Genomic DNA, 18670 nt, shown 5'->3' with positions numbered 1-18670 from the left:
AAACTCTCACTGCACTATGCATCGGATATACGACATTTTTATTTCGACTAAACGAGGCTGCAAATTTATACTAGCTAAACGGTCGAACCCAATTTTAGCAAAGATATTCTGTCGGACGGGAGAAGTCCAGAGATGTGAATATTTCCATACCCACATCAATCCTTTTGTTTTGAAAAATATTTAAAGGTATACATTAATACGAAAGCAACCAAACGACCCATATAATTCAAAACACTAAGAGTCAACATACAGATTTTTGTTATAGCTAGAAGCCTATAAAGAATAAAAAGCCCGAAACTGCAAAATGAATAAATAATACGGAGTCAGTGAGTTTTTAGACAAGTGTTTGGTTGCAAAATTTCACGTGCTCTTTGTTAATGTCAATATAAGCAAAACGCTTCATTGTAAAGTAACGGTAAAATAAATAATGATTATGGATGACGGACGTCAAGTGGCATGCTAAATGAATATTCAGAACAAAAATATCAAATGGAAATAAAATATGAAAATTAACCCTGCTTTGGTACTATAGACCGAGACACAGAAACGGATTTCTAACGTGTAATACTTTTGTTTTTAAAAGAGATACCACAGTTTGTATGTTTCACACCCGGGTTTCACAATTTTGACGAGCACAATAGTAAAACTAACTGAATTATTATCTCGTCCAGATACTGGTTCATTATAAATAAGAAGATTCGATATGAGTGCTATCGAGACAACTACCCAACAAAGTCACAGTGTAAATACATTTGTCTGCCACACCGTCGCACTGCCTTTGAAAAATTAGCGGGGAAATATAACGTTATTTTCGGAAAACGTCTTATTTTTTGGCGCAATTTGTGAGGCTTACGGGAGGGATTGAGTAAACAATATTATATTTCTCAATTTTCCTCAAAAACGAGTATGGTGACAAATATTTTTCAAAACGTTATGACGTTCCATTTTTTTCAAAGAATAACATATCTTACTTTGGCCAAATCGACACCGTTAGAATTATTTAAAAAAATCAAAAATGTGCATTTCAAATGTTCATTTCTTGCCGTTGTTTGGGTTCACCATGACGTTTTTGGCTTTATTTGAGTGAGAATTAATGCTTTAAATGGTAAAGTTAGATTTTTCTTACCATCTTAAATTATTTAGCTTCAATTTGAGCCCAATTATATAAGTTTATGTTAATTAAAAAATCATTATTAATTTTTTTAAATAAAAAACGTTTTTTATCCCAAAATTGCAAAAATGTTCAATTTTCAGCAGCATTTTTTGCAAAAACGAAATCGACAACATATATTTTTTTTGGCAAAATTTGATTCTCTGTCAATTGAAGAATAAAATATCTTAAAGGGAAAAAATTCTCACCGTTAGAAATAAACTGTTGGATATGCCCTTACAATTTACAAATATAATTGTGTTTTCCTTCCAACTGCGTCATACTTCATACGTGCGTTGTTGATATGTGAGCTTCATAATGTTTCCATCAAGAAAGAGTTTAATATATTTAAATTTTAAACCAGAATGTTCCCTTCAAACGTTGCATAGAAAACTGACATTTAAGATTTACATATTTCAATTTGTTTATAGACTAAGTTTCCTTCTTGTTATGAGCAGTTAAGGTGTTACATAACACTACAGGGAGATATAATAACTCTGTAAAAATCAGCTGAACGTTTTAATTACCTTCTATTGTTCGGGAAATCTTAAGCTTATTAATGATCAATATTGGTGTAAGTCTGTCCGTGTAGCTTGAAAGGAGACCAGCTAGTATTGAAATATTCATTCAAATATTTTTTTAGAGGATTTACGCTGTTTGTGTTCAAGCATTTTTGCAGGTGGTTAGCTTAAATGCAAATAATTCTGGTTTTTTACAATATTTTATTTCGATTGCAGTATATAACCCATTGATCAACCAAAGTCAAATATCTTTATTGTAAAATTATTTCCCACCTGAATATACATCAGATATTCTCCACTGGATGTTAAGCTACCATTAATTTACAATCTGTTAACTGTTTTAAATGGTACCTTTGAACGATAAATACGCGTGAAAAGTTATGTACTGTTCATTGTCTATATTATTTTGTTCCAGTGAAAGTTGTTTGCTGGTAAAGTTATGAAGTAGCAATTAAATGCACAACAAAGTTATTAGCATTGTATTTCAAATAGTAATGTAGCACGTTTAAGGTTTAGTGTAATGCTCAATGTAATATAAAGAAAGTCTCAAATACGGTCGTATTGCTCAATATTGATTGATTGATTGACGCCTTTTTCATCTCTATTGTGTTATTTTGTGACAGTTCGATTATATTCTTTCCATCTGTATTGTATTTAACCCCTAAACTGCCGTTGATATAATTCGTGTTTTTACCGTTAGTCAGTTACATGTATGTATCAGTAACAAATCCAAACAAAAGAGGAGATAAAGGGCTTAGTAGAATAGCAGTAAATGCCAAAGTATAGGTCTTTCATTTCGTCAGCATCAACATCTATCCAAAACATCCCGCACTCAAGACGAGAACGCCTTATCGAGACCACCTGGGGGAAGAATCAATGCAGTAATAGATTTTTTTTGTAAATTCAAACACACAAAAACACCTTATTTATTAATGTTGACCAAACATTTCTATTTCTTATTCACCAAATTCGTTTAAAGCAAGAGAGGAACTTTTTAAGAAAATATCGTTGAAATAATGGATAGTTTATGTACATTTATTGCAGCATGATTCGGTCTATTATAAATGTAAATAATGCAGGCTGTTTATAAATTATTTATCACAGTAGAAAATTATTAAGAATCAAGGTCTACTTTCGCTTCAAGAAACTCGGTATAAAATCTTGATTGATTTTCGCTGTTGAATAAAGATGATTTGATAAAATGAAAAGAGATAAAAATTCTGATTAATTCTTAATTATTCTTAATTAAATCTACGTAGTAAGTTAATGGGTTCAACCTTATGGTATAATGTTTGACATATCCGGTATTTCATCAAGGCGTGACATTTACAACTTCTCACTTTTTGCTGTCACAGTTCATTTTACAGCATTTATTCATAGTTTAATGTCCTATATATATTTGTTAATATCGACGAACATGTATCTGATCTTACTTTCCATGTAATGATTGTTCGCTTTAGCGCATTAAAGTTGTTTCATAATCTACACCAAGTGCTAGTTTATATTCATATTTTCGTTATAAATAAGGATTGCTAGTTCACAGTATGGTATCTGTATGATTCCAGATTTGGAAAGGGGTTAATCCGTATCCGGCATGATATTAGCTCTCTCTTTTTCTTGTCGATGAGGGTAGCAGACGTTAGTTTTATTTGAGTGCAAAGTATGACAACAAAAACTATCTAATTCGTTATTATATGTGTCCTTATTATAACATACAAAAGTCCCTATAAGGATACAGAACTATACAATAAAAAAATCACACAATAGATTATAAAACATTTACGTGTGATTTTTGTTGATATCAAACAAAAGAAACATTGGTTCTTTTTCTAGTTTGAACAGCGTTATATTTGTCTTTTCGGGGCCTTTTATAGCTAACAATAAGGTATGAGTTTTGCTCATTGCTGAAGTCTACACAGTGACATGCTGTTGTTAACTTTTTTGACATTTGATCTTGATATAAATTTCATCGGTATCCTTAATCATACAACTTAATTTTATGTTTGATTTGCATTTTTACCATATCCGTTGATATATAGATATAGGAAGATGTGGCATGCGTGCCAATGAGACAACTCTTCATCCAAATTTATAAAAGTTAAACATTATAGGTCAAGGTACTGCCTTCAATACGGAGCCTTGGCCCACACCGAACAGCAAGCTATAAACGCCCCCAAAATTTAGTAATGTAAATCCATTCAAACGGGAAAACATAAGATTTATCTTTCATTAAAATGCAAATTATTAGCAGCTGAATTTACAAACATAATGCTAATTGTCTGTCTGGTTGTGGCGTCCTATATTTATACACGTACCGACTGTCTTTCCATGAAATCAAAACCATTTAAGAACATTTAATTTGGATTACATATGGCAGCCCGGCGTGCATTTCGTACATGTATGTAATTGCATGATAGTCTGTGGGTGTTTAGTTTGATATACTAGTAGTCGATGGACATGCATACACCAGTTTAAAACAATAACACACTACTGAACTTGTGTTGAAGCGTCTCCTAAAATTGTTAATTTGTATCGTGCACTAATAATGATAATGTTTGCTTTGTTTTCTGTTTCCTTTTTTAATGAAATTGTAGCATTTCAAAACACAGTTTATTTTTTTGGAATGTATCTTGCCATCATATTGTTTTTAGTATTTAACTACATGTCTATGCCTATGTCTGAATAGCGACTTCAGTACAAGCGTGTTGAATTGTGTCATTTTTTTTTAAATATTTACCGCTAAAGTTCAAGCTTGAAGTACAAAATAATTTACACAAAATAATCAAAATTTATTATGCAAACTATACAATCTGAGCATTTCAAAAATATATAATAATCAGCCCTCAAAGCTGAACGTGTCTAATCAAATGTCTTAAGGCAGAATACAACTATCTTTGTCATGCTTAATACATTCGTCTCAACTCGGCCGATTCCGTTCCCGGATTCTACCGAGGATTGCCGAGTGATGCTAAATATTGTTCAGTTATTATAAGGCAATCAACATCCATGCTTCCAGAAACCACGTGACAAAACAGGTTGCAAGACCAAAGTAACGTTGTTACATAGTTACAGCTCGGTAGTATTCGGCTAACATAGTAAACAGGTAACGTTTTGCATATGGCATTGTCCATATATAACATTTTGATACTTTTAGATATGACTTCAAGAACATGAATTCAAATGCCATATTATTTATTTTATCTATAAAGCTGCCAATCGATCAAAACAACTCGTATTTATTGGACGGAACTAGTATTGCCTCGTTGTCATAATAAAAAAGTAAATACCAATAAGTGGCTAAAAAAAGTTCGGTCCTGTATGTTCAATTATTTCTCCAAGATAAGTTGATATATTAAGCAACCAAAGTTTAACCTCGGCCGATTCAGTCAGTCCCTGTGCACTCATTTTTTTCTCCGGTAAAGAGATAACGCAAACGTTGAATTACCCAGCTGTAGATGGCCCTGTGCCGTTTGATGTGCTATTTTGTGAGTTTTCTATCTCGTGCATTTCTGAAAAGAAAAGTATAGTTGAATATTTACAGTAGATAGTCAATGAATAAAAACGCTGATCTTTAAATATATTGGCTGACAGACAGTTTTGTTCCGTCGTATGCATTAATTTCGTATGAAACACCCCATGATGTATGAAGGCAACACAACGAATATTCATCAGCTGAGCCTACCGAATTATCATATCTATTGTTTTCGCTTATAGTTCGTGAACTTCGTGCAAACTATTTTAACATTAAAATAAACAAGAATGTGTCCAAAGTACACGGATGACCCATTCGCACTATCATTTTCTATGTGTAATGGGCCGTAAAATTGGGTAAAAATTCTAATTTGGCATTAAAATTAGAAAGAGCATACCATAGGAAGCATGTGTACTAAGTTTCAAGTTGGTTGGACTTCTACTCCATCAAAATTTACCTTTACCAAAAACTTTAACTTGAAGCGGGACAGACGGACAAACGGACGAACGAACGGACGAACGGACGCACACACTAGAAAACATCTACTATCGTAGGTGGGGCATACAAATACCAATATATCAATAAATAATTATTCTAAGACATGCCTGTGTTTGTGCTGTCTTTCTATCACGTAGTGTTGTCATATTAGCGATATATTTTTAAACATTGTCATAAAGCGAGACGTTTGGCTAGTCATTAAACCGGATTCAACCCACCGTTTTTTTTTAAATGTCCAAAACCAGATCAAGAATATGGCAGTTGTTATCAAATATTTCGTTTCTATGTATGTAAGCGTGTTTTTTTGTTTTTTGCACTTCAGTGTTCCTGTTGTTCCTTATTTTTCCTCTTATACATGTAGTTCATATGTTTCCCCGGATTTGTTTTCCTTAATCGATTTATGACTTTTGATCACATGTATACTGCTGTTGCGTTTATTTGCAAAAGATTCAATGATCACTTTTGTTTCATATAAATTTTCAAAAAAAAACAGCATTCAGATTTAAAAGAAACAATGTTGATACTATTATGGTAAAAGTAGTACTTTCGTAACAAAAATAGTGTTTGTATCATTGTGCGCTCCGTTGTTTACCTAGGTTTTTTAGTAGTAAAATGTAGTTGCTTTTCGAAATGTTATGCAACACTTCAAGACTTTAATATTGGCATGTTGAAAGGTGGAACATGTACAATTCTGAATTTGAAAATAAAAGTTTAACTTACGATATATAGAGAATTTTGGAAATTGTGAAAATTGAAAAAAAAACTAACAGTTTGATAGGTAGCAATCTAATTAAAAACCGATCTCTCATCGCTCCTGTTTCTGATATGTCGCGTGGGAGATCTAACGAAACCCGCTTTGAGGTCACATGTGAGTGAACTAAAAGTTATGAATTTATAAAGATATGCAAATGAGTTGACGACCTATTAATAAGCCAATCAAAAATTTTTATGAATTATTTTGACTGACGATTTCGTCGTAAATAAAATGAGTTACATCCCTTTGCCTTACGTTAAACTTCCAAGATCGTGGAAGACTCAATTTCATTGGTCGAAAAAGACACACCTACGAGGTCACTCACATGTGACCTCAAAGCGGGTTTCGTAAGATCTCCCACGCGACATATCAGAAACAGGAGCGATGAGAGATCGGTTTTTAATTAGATTGGATAGGTACAGGGCCCGTATGCATAACGCTACTTAAGTTCAGATCTGTTCCGAACGGACGGACTTTTCTGAATGTCCTACGATACATTAGATTTACGATTGAAAATCTTAACTAAAGTTACTTTATGCATACAAGCCATGACACCTTTAAGATGCGAAATATGTTACAGTTGAATAACATAGATTTCAGTTTTTGATATATGACAACAATAAAAATATAGAACGAAACATTTCTTACTGGAAGCTTTTTTGCCATAAATAGATACGCACCTGCCATGAAAATAATTCCACCGCTTATTCCCAGAAGCACCAATAAAAGTATTCCCCAAAATGCAAGTTTGGATCCATTGGTATCAGAATTAGTTTTTTCTCCTAGAAATACTGATGTGTAAAGATTACTGCGTCCAAATGGATGTAAAAATTCGTCATTTTGCTGTCTTAGCGCATGCTCAACAAGATCCCGGAATTTAAAGTCTTTCGGAACTGTTTCGTCTGGTTCGAATGCTGCATTGACAAATTCTTGTGAGGACTGAAAAAGACAACAACACATTGCAATGCAATCATGTAACGTTATAAATATCAGAAAGCTGAAATGTTGCACTCTCTGGTGCTTTTAAAAAACTTTAAAAAAAATGCTAAGAACAATTACTGGTTATAACTTACATTACAAATTAGCTTCAGTCATCAATTAAGATATTGGCACTATCACACAGTGTTGAAAAACAAGGGCGAAGATTAATTTTGGCAACCAAATACTGTAATTACACCGCGTTTAAATTTACCATTTAAAATTCATCTCATCAGCAATTTAATAGACGTCACATGCTAACAAGATTTCGAATATACTACATGTACATGAGCGTTTGAGATCTACACCCATCTTTGGTAGGCAGCGTCTTGCTTGATCTCTAGTGTTCCATGTTGTGTTTTATAGACTGCTGTTTTTCGTGGATTTTTTATGTCATGGTGTCGTTGGATTTTCTTAAACTTATGATTTTTCTATTGTCCTATTGGTATATCTTTTTTATCAGTATTTGTTCGAGTTTCAGCATTATCAAATCGTTTTCCTGGTTTTCTTGTTATGAGGAAAAAATACACCCAAACATCTATCTTAACTCGACAACACATAAGTCTTAATGTTTAAACTATATTTTTTCTGAATACTAGCAAGTTTACTAAAAAAAAAACAGGTAAGCATCTTTCAGCTTAATAGGAAAATCACGCAGAAATCTCGTTTAATTGTTGTGTGGAGAGATAGGTCACTGCACCTGAATCAAATATTATGCCGCTATCTTTCTCGATGTCAAAAGCGGATATTAAAAACTATGTGCCATGCTACGAGAGATATACGATGTACCGTCGTGTTGATTTGTAATCAGATACTGTTTAGCAATGGTATTTTTACACGCGTTGTATTTCAAATGAAATACGACTTCACAAGTAACCTCGTTCACGTTTCAATTTCAAATAAGATAACAATGATATATTTCGAAGGCAAATGCTAATTCCTAACAGATTGAAAAGATGCAAGGGATTAACTCATAAAGGATCAAATTGGCAATTAATCAACTGACCTTGACCAAAACATGATAACTGAATTCCTCCTGTCTAACAAATATATATCTGTTCAATTGTGTAAATAATTGCAAAATATGTAACCAATTATATACCAAATGGCTGAAGTTTTGTCATTAATTCATTGACTATTTTCCAGAATTAGCCTTCATTTTTGTAAGAAAAATATACATAACCTTCAAGGATCAACCTTTGACATTAAATATTTTGAGGAATACGCTTCAATTTGTTTTGTGTCAAATTGTTGGCTACTTTGAAAACCACTTAAATGACAAAAGCGATGAAATAAAGTTAGAACTTTGCTCCAATTTCTCAATTTGAAATATGGTTTTACATGTATAAACACAGTCTGATTTTGAGGTGATGGTTTTTAGGCGGGGGCGGAGTTGGGAGGTGAGGTTAGAAGTATTTTTTTCTTATGGCTAAAAAATATTCACCGTTTTTTTTTAATCTATTTTCACTTTCGTATACCTTTGCATTCTGCATTAAAAATAAAATATCCATTTTCATTCAGTCTAGGACAAGGTTATACATTCCCATTCTTACCAGGCCAGATTATGCATTTTAAAAATCTTCATGCCCCCTTTCCCTCCAGATTATCAAACGGTCGTCCCTTTACTTTCATTGTAAACATATTTTACAGGTAAAAAAAAATGGGTATGGTAATAATTAACTTGATATAGTAGACTATAGATTAATTACTATAAATTTCAAGTGTAAATGAGGATGAAAAAGGAGGGGTAGCTATTATTTGAAATCGAAACCTGATTTTTTTTCGAGCCTGTAATAGTATTTTTATACCGTAGACTTGTACTAGCCTTTCATATTTATCATGTCGTAAGACCCAATTATTCTGTTTCTGACCTAAGATATCGTTTTCTTGTTGAGTATCAATACTTTATATTTACCTAAGAGTTCTTTTTATTTTGTTATACATTTCTTCCGAATTAGAGCCAACATTGAATTAAAATGTATATGAATAAAAGTATGCTAACTTACGTCAAGCTTCATCTCATGTCCTCATAGAAGCCAATATAACACACACATTATATTATTTAAAACATTCAATAATCATTAAAAACATGAAAGTAAGAATAAAACTCTCGATCCCGATTAAAAGATAGAACATAATCTATAACTGAATTACATTTTAATGCAAAATGCGATAATTGGTAAATTAATTATTAATATATTAATTGTTGAAAATGCAACACATATTCGATTTTGAATGGTTTAATATGGCTCCAAACTAGTTTGTGTATTATGTACACAACAGGTGTGATCGATAGGGACGATGTGACTATACATTTGTACCTGCAGCTGGACGTTAAATAATAATGTTGTTGATTAATTTGTATAAAAATGAATAGGGGATTTAATCGCTCTTTAAATATTATATTACCGTTTTAATATTATTTTGCTTCAGTTATTTGATATATAAATACAAAAAAGTCATGTTAGATACCAGAGGTTGGTTTGGTTTATTCAACCTATGCCAACATTTTGATATTTAGGTATTTATTTCTCAAAAGTCATACTATACGATATGGTGCTGCATCTGCATAATCAAATGGTGTCATGTTGTTATCCTTGAGTCTCTGGGGCAAGTTCACAAAAATATATCATGATTTTAACTACAATTCAATTTTGCAAACACTTCATTTTTGTTTCTGAATTTTAAAAGAGTAACATTTAATGCTTAAATATACTGACTGTATTTTACCTTTCATTAATTAAAAATTGTTATAACAACACCTTTTGTATTTTGTTTGTAGGCATAGGTTGAATATATTTTTATCAAATGTTGGCATAGGTTGAAGACACCGTTGGTTTATAGCAGGAAACAGGGAGAAAGCCCCTAGGGAGTCAAATATATGGCTTTTACTTGTCTTGCTCCTAGCGTCTCAATATCACCACCCACCCACATTCCGTCTGTCCGGTCACCTTTGCAGTAGACAGGTGCATGTATAAATACATTATAGTCAATACGTTAAGCGTTTAATTACATTTTGTTTTGAAAAGTTGTGAATACATTAGAATCTGAAATTAAATTTTATTTAACAATCAATTATAGTTCTCTCTCTAAAATATCACATTCATAATATCAAGTAACTTGTATCGTATCATGTTACCGAAATTTAATTTTATTTAACAATGATCATATAATATTATACATGTACATATATGTCCCCCCCCCCCCCCCAAAAAAAAATAAAAAAAAATACTACGGCTGAAGTATTAACTGAATGAAACTCTGGTGTTTTCTCCAAAATATATTGTTTTATACACAAATACAAGCAGGTAACTACAAGTATTTCATGTTAGGTTATGAATGAAATTATTATTTTAGCTGTCTTCGTATCCAATTTTATATTTTTAACATATAAATTATAAAACATATTTACATACCACTATCAAGTTTGCCCTCGATCCCATGTTTCCCTCTAGTATAAATGAAAAAAGTCAATTTAAAATAATGTTTTATTTAATAATAGAAATGAGCGAACAAAGCGTTCCCCGGACATACGCTGCAAAATTTATGGTTCATTGAAAAACAAGCATAATAAAGAAAATTTCGCCTTCCGTCAAAATAACGGTAACAGCTTTTCATCGAAGATTTTTAAATCAATATTGCATTAATATAAAAGGTATTCCTTTTACTATCAGATCAAAAAGTGAGAAGTTAATTTGCACGTGTCGATCGAAGCGTGATTAAAACGTGCCAGTTTATATTTTTACCGGAAGACTTGAACGCCAGCTGATATAACATATGTTTCGCTCTATAATAAAAATCATCAATGCGTTTTTACTATCGCTAGTGAATCTGTTGCGAACAAAATGTATTGTTTAAACTAGAGGATAACATTTTCATGTAAGGTCACAACTTTCAAGGTCGTCGTCGAAGACCTTCCAGCTACATGTACATGTACAATGTACGACCGAGATGAGAATATGGAATTTGATTTTCATAATGGTCATGAATTTGAATTGGTCTTGTTTTTTTTCTTTCAAATATATTATTCTTAATTTATTGAAAGAAATGTATGTTTTTGAAAGAAAAAAACGAGGAATTTCTTTTTTTTTAATAATTTGGCTAGAAGTTATTTAACATTTTGTGTTTCGTTTTCAATTCATTTTTATTAGTAACAAGAACATCAAATTTAAATGAAATTCACACGTGGGACTATACTAAATTTAAAACACACCATTTTAGATTGTATTTCCAATCAATACTGCAACCTAATGACAGCCAAAGACTTGCGTACATTTTTTTGAACGACAGATCTAGAAAGATGCGATAAACTCGATTCAATAACGCACAAGAACGTACTTAACCCCGTGTCCAAACTAGCTAGGTCAGTGGACCTTAGATCTGATGGTATTTGTAAATGGATGGCAATTGTGAAAATATTTGTCTAATGGGAAAATTAATTTATTAAATAATTAATTATTATAATAATTTGATGCTATAAGTTACTGTTGTTCATTTGTTGACACGATATTAATTATTGACATTAAATCATAAATAGTTATATATCCTATTGTTATTTCCTTCTTTAACCTTTTTTTATTGTTCATACCTGCATATCTATATACATGTATCATCCCTGTAAAAAGTTGTTAATTTTGTCATTAGATTCAATCGATTAAAAATGAAGAAAGTAGAGCATTTCTTTGACTCGGTGCGTGTTGATCGCGTGACTCATTTCAAACATTTCAATTTCTCTTAAAAAGCAGTAAAGCACTACAGGTTAAAGTCTAAAGCAACAAGGTGTGAAATTTAAAACGAAAGATAAAAAACGAATAGTTGTGTAATAAACATATTTATAGTTTTTGTCGTAGAGAAAATAAGGTCAAGAAGTTTTTACTGACTGCACTTTTCCTGTTATGAAATCTTATATCAACTAACCAAATGAATGGAATCAAAGAAAGACTCTTATTAAATGGTACGACGACGACGACGACGACGAAGAAGAAGAAGAAGACGAAGAAGAAGAAGATTGTCTTCATCCTGAGCTTCTTCTTTTTATCTCTGTTTAACTTCCTTCTGTGGTAAGGTGTACATCAATTGCTTGATTTTCGCAGTGGGCTTATATTAGACGGACGAAAACTGCTAAAAGCACTTTGGTATTTACAGTATAAAACGCACTTGCTTACATGTATTACAAAATATGGGCTTATGAAAGATATTAACAGCTATTCACTTTGTTTCTTCGTTTACCCTCGCTTTCCACAAACGACAGAAACAAAAAGGTTCGACCATTTTTGTTTTCCGACCATCACGAAATAATTAAATGATTTGCACCTGCTTCCAGTTCTGAAATATGGCAATATATATGCCTTTTAGCAGGTTTTCTGAATAATAGATAGATTTTATATCCCACCCTCTAATATATTGTACAATCAATCATTCAGCTAATTGATTTTGAAACACTATGCTAAATAGTAAAATTCTAGTTCATGTTTCATTTAAACCGATTTTTCTGGTCTTTGTTAGTTTGTATATTTTTTTTAAATTCTAGTTCATTTAGATATATTTTAGCTGGGACTATTATACTTACGTTAGTATAAAAGTCTCAGGTTTAAGAGTTTAGTGTGAGGTCTATTTTCACTGAACTAGAACACAATTTTTATTTAGAAGTCCAGCTGAGGACCACCTCCAGGTGCGGGATTTTCTCGCTGCATTTAAGACCCATTGATGGCCTTCGGCTGTTGTCTGCTGTTTTGTCGGGTTGCTGTCTCTTTGATATATTCCCCATTTCCATTTTCAATTTTATTATCGACTAAACAAATTAAGCATTTTTTTCCAATAAAAATGATATAACTTTTCATTTGTAACAGCTATGCTAGATTAAGTTGGGTTTAAATTAAAGTGAATCTTAATGGTATTTTAATCTTTTGATCGCTGAATGTAAATTTTACATTTAATCCCATGTAAACTGATAGAAATAAGATTTTATAAGATATATCTCTGGGTCTTTGTTATGAATCAACAAAGCACGTCAAGCCACGCGACCTGTTCCGAACAGCTGACTTTTGTATGGCTTATGATACATAGACACGAGTGTTATCTTTATTGTGTTAAAAGTAGGTTGAAAATCAAGCTTTTTATCACAATGATCATGAATTTTCTCAATGATAAGCTTTTACTGATCGTAAATAATACAATTTAAGCCTGAAACCAAAAAAAGAGATTTATTTGTGATATTAAGTAGGTTAACCTTCGAATTCAATTGTGTTACATTGTACATTTGAGATTAATTTGGTAAATGTATCGTATTTGTTTCAGGTTACTTTGATAAATATTAATTTATATTATAATGGTACGCTATATAGCTAGTAAATAAAAGCGTGCATAGAAAATAAAATCAAAAGACTGAAATTGATTTTTCCCTATTTTCTAAGATTTTCGATGAAATCTATGTACATGTACAATGTCAATCATGGATATATTAGACAAGATTTTTTGATATCGTAGCAAAATATTTTCATGTTGATATATAGTATCTATTAAGTTTACGGCCCTTGGTGTTTGTGCCATTTCATAGGATATTTGCAAAGTTTACAGGTTTTTCTAATGGACATTGCGCTTTTACAATTTTTGCTTCTTATGACTCCCCTCCGGCTTATTTTATTCGAGCTTATGACCTTTAGATTTGACCTGGCACTGTTAAATTTAATAATGTTCATTATGATTAAAAAATCATTTGATAGCACAGTAATGTATTATATATAGAGCTCAACGTAACATTTCTAAAGACGTTTAGTCATCACAGGTCAGTGTTCCCTTGATATCTGAAAATCAGGGAATCAAATTTTAGCTTTTTATTATATGTCCTGACTTTTATTTCGCCCATATTTCAAACACATATCTTAGTTTCTCATTCATTCTCAATTCTAGACTGAGGTCCTAGTTCATCAATATAACGAATTTTAATGCTATAAACCAACTGTTGTTTATTGATAAAAATCCATCGGGTCTCCTTTGGCAGTCTATAACTCTAAGCTCTTTGTTTCACTGTAGAGTAAGATACCACAAATATATGTTAATTTTATTTACTCAACTCATTGAAATTAAAAGTAGACGGCTGAAGGTTAAATCGTCCAGTCAATTTAATACAGGTGTATCAAAATGTTAAGTGTCAATGTCCATAGTGTTTTTAGAGCAAATCTCCTATCGTAATATTACAAGTGTCCGTTGCCCAAAATTTAAGCAAAAAGGGGTTGTAATGACATATTGATTATGTCTGTATGCAGTTGTGTAAATATTTGTCATTTCTTTTAATTGGCGCATTTATTTATTCATTCTGTACATAACTTATAAGTTGATTTGCAAATGAGTTTTCTTTATAGTTTGATAAAATCATAATTCTTAAATTCAAATATTAAATTTTCTCCATCCAGAAATTACCCTTTACATTTCCTATAAAACCCTTTAACCATTCATTCAGACACGAAATTATAAACGACGGACAATTATTGTTAAATATGTGTTCTTATGTGAAAAACTTGTGCAATTGTGAAATACTGTCCAACTCTGACTGTTGTCTAATGTTGGGCTATTTAAATGCCCAACCTACTATAGTAGAGGGGCATTATGTTATCTGGTCTGTGCGTCCGTTCGTCCGTTCGTCCCGCTTCAGGTTAAAGTTTTTGGTCAAGGTACATTTAGTTTTTGATGAAGTTGAAATTCAATCAACTTGAAACTTAGTTCAAATGTTCCCCATGATATGATCTTTCTAATTTTAATGCCAAATTAAAGTTTTGACCCCCATTTCATGGTCCACTGAACAAAGAAAAAGATAGTACGAACCTCAGTTTAAAGTTTTGGTTAAAGTTTTTGGTCAAGGTAGTTTTTGATGAAGTTGAAGTCCAATCAACTTGAAACTTAGTACACATGTTCCCTATAATATGATCCTTCTAATTTTAATGCCAAATTGAAGTATTGACCCCCAATGTCAGGGTCCACTGAACGTGTAAAATGATAGTGCGAGTGGGGCATCCGTGTACTATCGACACATTCTTGTTTATTGGGAGTTGAATCAGATACTCAAATATATAAAATGATGCACGCACCCACTATATCAATTGGTAACCCTATTTACATAGGAACCACTATGCCTGGAAAACTCCAACAAAATAAACATCCTTACGACACAATCCATTTACCACTATTTTTAATTATTGAAAAGACAAAGAATTTAGTACTCTAAGATCAGTGAGTTTAATAATTAAACTGTTTTTGATTAAACCTATTCATTTTCTAATGGTATGACAAAAATCAATGGGTTATTAATCAATAAACTTGATAGCTTTGTGTTTCAGATATCTGTAACAAACTAGAACATGGCAGGTATCTTAAATAACTGAATTAATCTTATACCAGTTTTTAAGATCTTCTTAACGGAAGATTTATTGCTTTTAAAATTTTATCGACTTTCGAAGCAGGTAATCTATTCGCATGATACTACAGTGTAAAAAACCATAGCAATGATAAGGTTATAATGATTGTATGCTATGATAAAAGAAATAGAGACTGAATAAACAAATCAACTGCTGACTAAATGGGGAAAAATAACGAACAATGAAAGATTGAGCAGCACGAGGATAGTTTAGATCAACAAACACACTACAGTAATCACCAGTTTACATGTAAGACCGAGCTTCCACATGCCATTACAATTTAAATGTACTTCAACTACTGCTTTTTAATAAAATGAGGTCATATTGCTGAAATCCCCCCTTTTAAATTATTGAAATCTTCCCTTTAACATTACATATTAGTGTAAATCGCGGTACTATTTGGCAAGTGTTGAAACAAAGAGTTTTTAAATCATCTCGCTGGCAGTACGTCGACTGAGATTGCGCGAAATCGTATAAGACACGTATCAATATCGGTCTTTGAATTGGGTTATTTTCTCAAAAATTGGCGTTTTTTGTAGAAAAAAGATTGATTGAAAGACAAATTAAGGAAGTACCATACACTTCATTTAAACACCATATCACAAATATTTCCGACTTTGTATGGTTTCAGATGAGATGCAGCTTAACGACATCGATCCCTTGCTTTAGTGGTACATGTGTATACATTGATTAGAATCACGTCATCAGTCTATAGTCCACAAGTTTGTCTTGTACCTAAAGTCAGACCACCAATTCAAACCCATATATAACCCAATGAAATTCAAAGTTTGCATTATATCTATTTTACTGATTCCAAGTCATCATCATACAATCGTCTTCTCTGCATTTAACATTTATTTCACGCTGTTAATTCCCCCTGCCGCTCGTCCATTCGAGAAAAAAGTATGAAAGAAACGTATCAAAATATTATACTTCTGCCAAAGTGACAAGTCAATGTCCAAATGTATATCACAAAAAACATCACAAGGATTTAAAGTTAACAAATATACGTCCTAAATCTAAGTGATACCATGGCAAAAATTAAACAACATGAATTGTATATAAATAACAAATTAAAAATGTAAATTAACATTTTTTTTGCATATTACGATAAAACATTGCACAGTTACGATGAGAGATCATGCACCAAATCACTCCAAATTATACCAATAAACAAGTAATACGGAATTTAATGCTTTAATAATTAAGTTTTTATGAACTTGAATTACAGATAATTATTCTTCCAAACAGAAGTTAAATTTAAATGAAGGCATTATTTACGCTTGTCGGTAAAATAATTCATCAAATTGTATTCACGTTCGACATCAAAGTGTTTTATAAATTCAACCGTCTTTAAAACTTAATATCAAATGAGAATATCGTTTTTTTAATGTTCGTGCACAACATGCATTATATATATTCGGCTAAAAGCTTTCACCCACACAAGTTGTTGTTTGGTTAACTTTTGCAATAGATGTCAAGAGACGCCTAGAGAGAAATCTACTTAGGAATACGGAACTCGGAAAAGGAGTTAACATGGTGTTTCACGGATACATACAAACTCCATCACATCGTGTGGATATTTTACTTAGATGACCGATATATTATAAATATACACGATAGATATACGAAGATGTGGTATGAGTGCCAATGAGACAACTCTCCATTAAATTCACAATTTTATAAAAGTGCACCATTATCATGATCATCCTGCCAAAGTACGGCCTTCAACAAATTCACAATCAATTTTGATCACAGTTAAAGTATTCGCTATAAAATGTTGAAACAGACTCTGTGAAAAAATCTAACAGTTTCGTAAAATTAGTTCCCTTCTTTGGTTAATTCATGAAAACAGTGTTTTGTTGGCTAACAGTATAAGCATGATAAGGGAGGGTTGAGATATCACAGAACATGTTTAATCCCGTCGCATTTTTGCGTCTGTCTCCATGTCAGGAGCCTCTGACCTTAGTCAGTTTTGAAGGTTTTTTTAAAATTCTAGTTCATTATATAAATATGTTCTGGAGTTTTGTATGACGTCCATTCTAACTGAACTAGATAAGGGGCAAGATAAAGCTCGACTCCGGATGCGGGATTATCTCGATGCATGTGTTGAAGGCTCATTAGTGGTCTTAGGCTGTGTTATGCTCTTTGGTGAGTTTGTAATCTCTGTGACACATAATTTCTGCATTACAATTGTCAATTCTATTCTGACATTGAACATGATTCATTGAAAAGAGGTGCATTTTGTACATTTTTTTTCAAATTAATCAAGGTTACATCAACTTAACTTTTACCGACGACATTGACTGCTGTAATATGACACTAGTGGTTATTCTCGTATCAAGGCTTCAAAACGAGACCTGGCATTACCAGCGACGTCACAATGAGAGAGGAAAAGTTATCAGCGACGTCATAATGCGAAAGGAGACGTTATCAAGCGTAAAACTGTCTTAGGAAGAGGAAAAAGACCAGTAATGGAACGATAAACAGATAATAGGCTCGAAACTTTTTAGCTCGGTCGCTGCGCTTACTCGCCAAAAAAATTCACATTGTGGCTTGCGGCTGATATTTTACGATATCAATGAATAAAAAACCCGATAATCTATACTTATGTTGAGAGTGATCATTACATATGTCTGTTCGGGATTTATAAATACGAAGCCGTCCCTAGTTAGAAAGGGTACTCATATATCCGGTATTACTTGACTACAATCAATTTGGCTAGTTAAATATTAATCTGAATATACCAGCTCTGACTTCCTCCCTGTCTGTGTATTTGAATATCTTTTTCTTTTGTCTTTTTAGGGAGCTACCATTTGATTTTTATGGGGGGGGGGGGGGGTCCTGACTTTCTGTTAATCGCTGTCCTGCCTTTTTATTTTTCAC

The 18670-nt window shown here is 32.3% G+C and overlaps 1 protein-coding gene across 3 annotated transcripts in view; it reads right to left on the bottom strand.

Annotated features, from left to right (window-relative positions):
• Positions 1-4439: 4439 nt before the first annotated feature.
• LOC139498943 (uncharacterized) overlaps positions 4440-18670 on the bottom strand; it is a 49643-nt gene continuing 35412 nt past the window's right edge. For 2 of the 3 annotated variants that reach the window (XM_071287531.1, XM_071287532.1), the window contains 2 exons: positions 7076-7334; positions 4440-5180 (listed from right to left, as the gene is read on the bottom strand). In XM_071287531.1, the coding sequence (XP_071143632.1) occupies positions 5113-5180; positions 7076-7334 (327 nt within the window). In that variant the 3' untranslated portion in view covers positions 4440-5112. Of the gene's footprint in view, positions 5181-7075; positions 7335-10789; positions 10866-18670 lie in introns of those variants that run through there. The other variant, XM_071287533.1, reaches the window with a different exon arrangement.

This window comes from Mytilus edulis, chromosome 12, assembly GCF_963676685.1.
Source record: "Mytilus edulis chromosome 12, xbMytEdul2.2, whole genome shotgun sequence".
NCBI classification, from domain to species: Eukaryota; Metazoa; Mollusca; class Bivalvia; order Mytilida; family Mytilidae; genus Mytilus; species Mytilus edulis.
The sequence above is the reverse complement of the archived record's forward strand: the minus strand, read 5'-3'. Positions and strand labels throughout refer to the sequence as shown.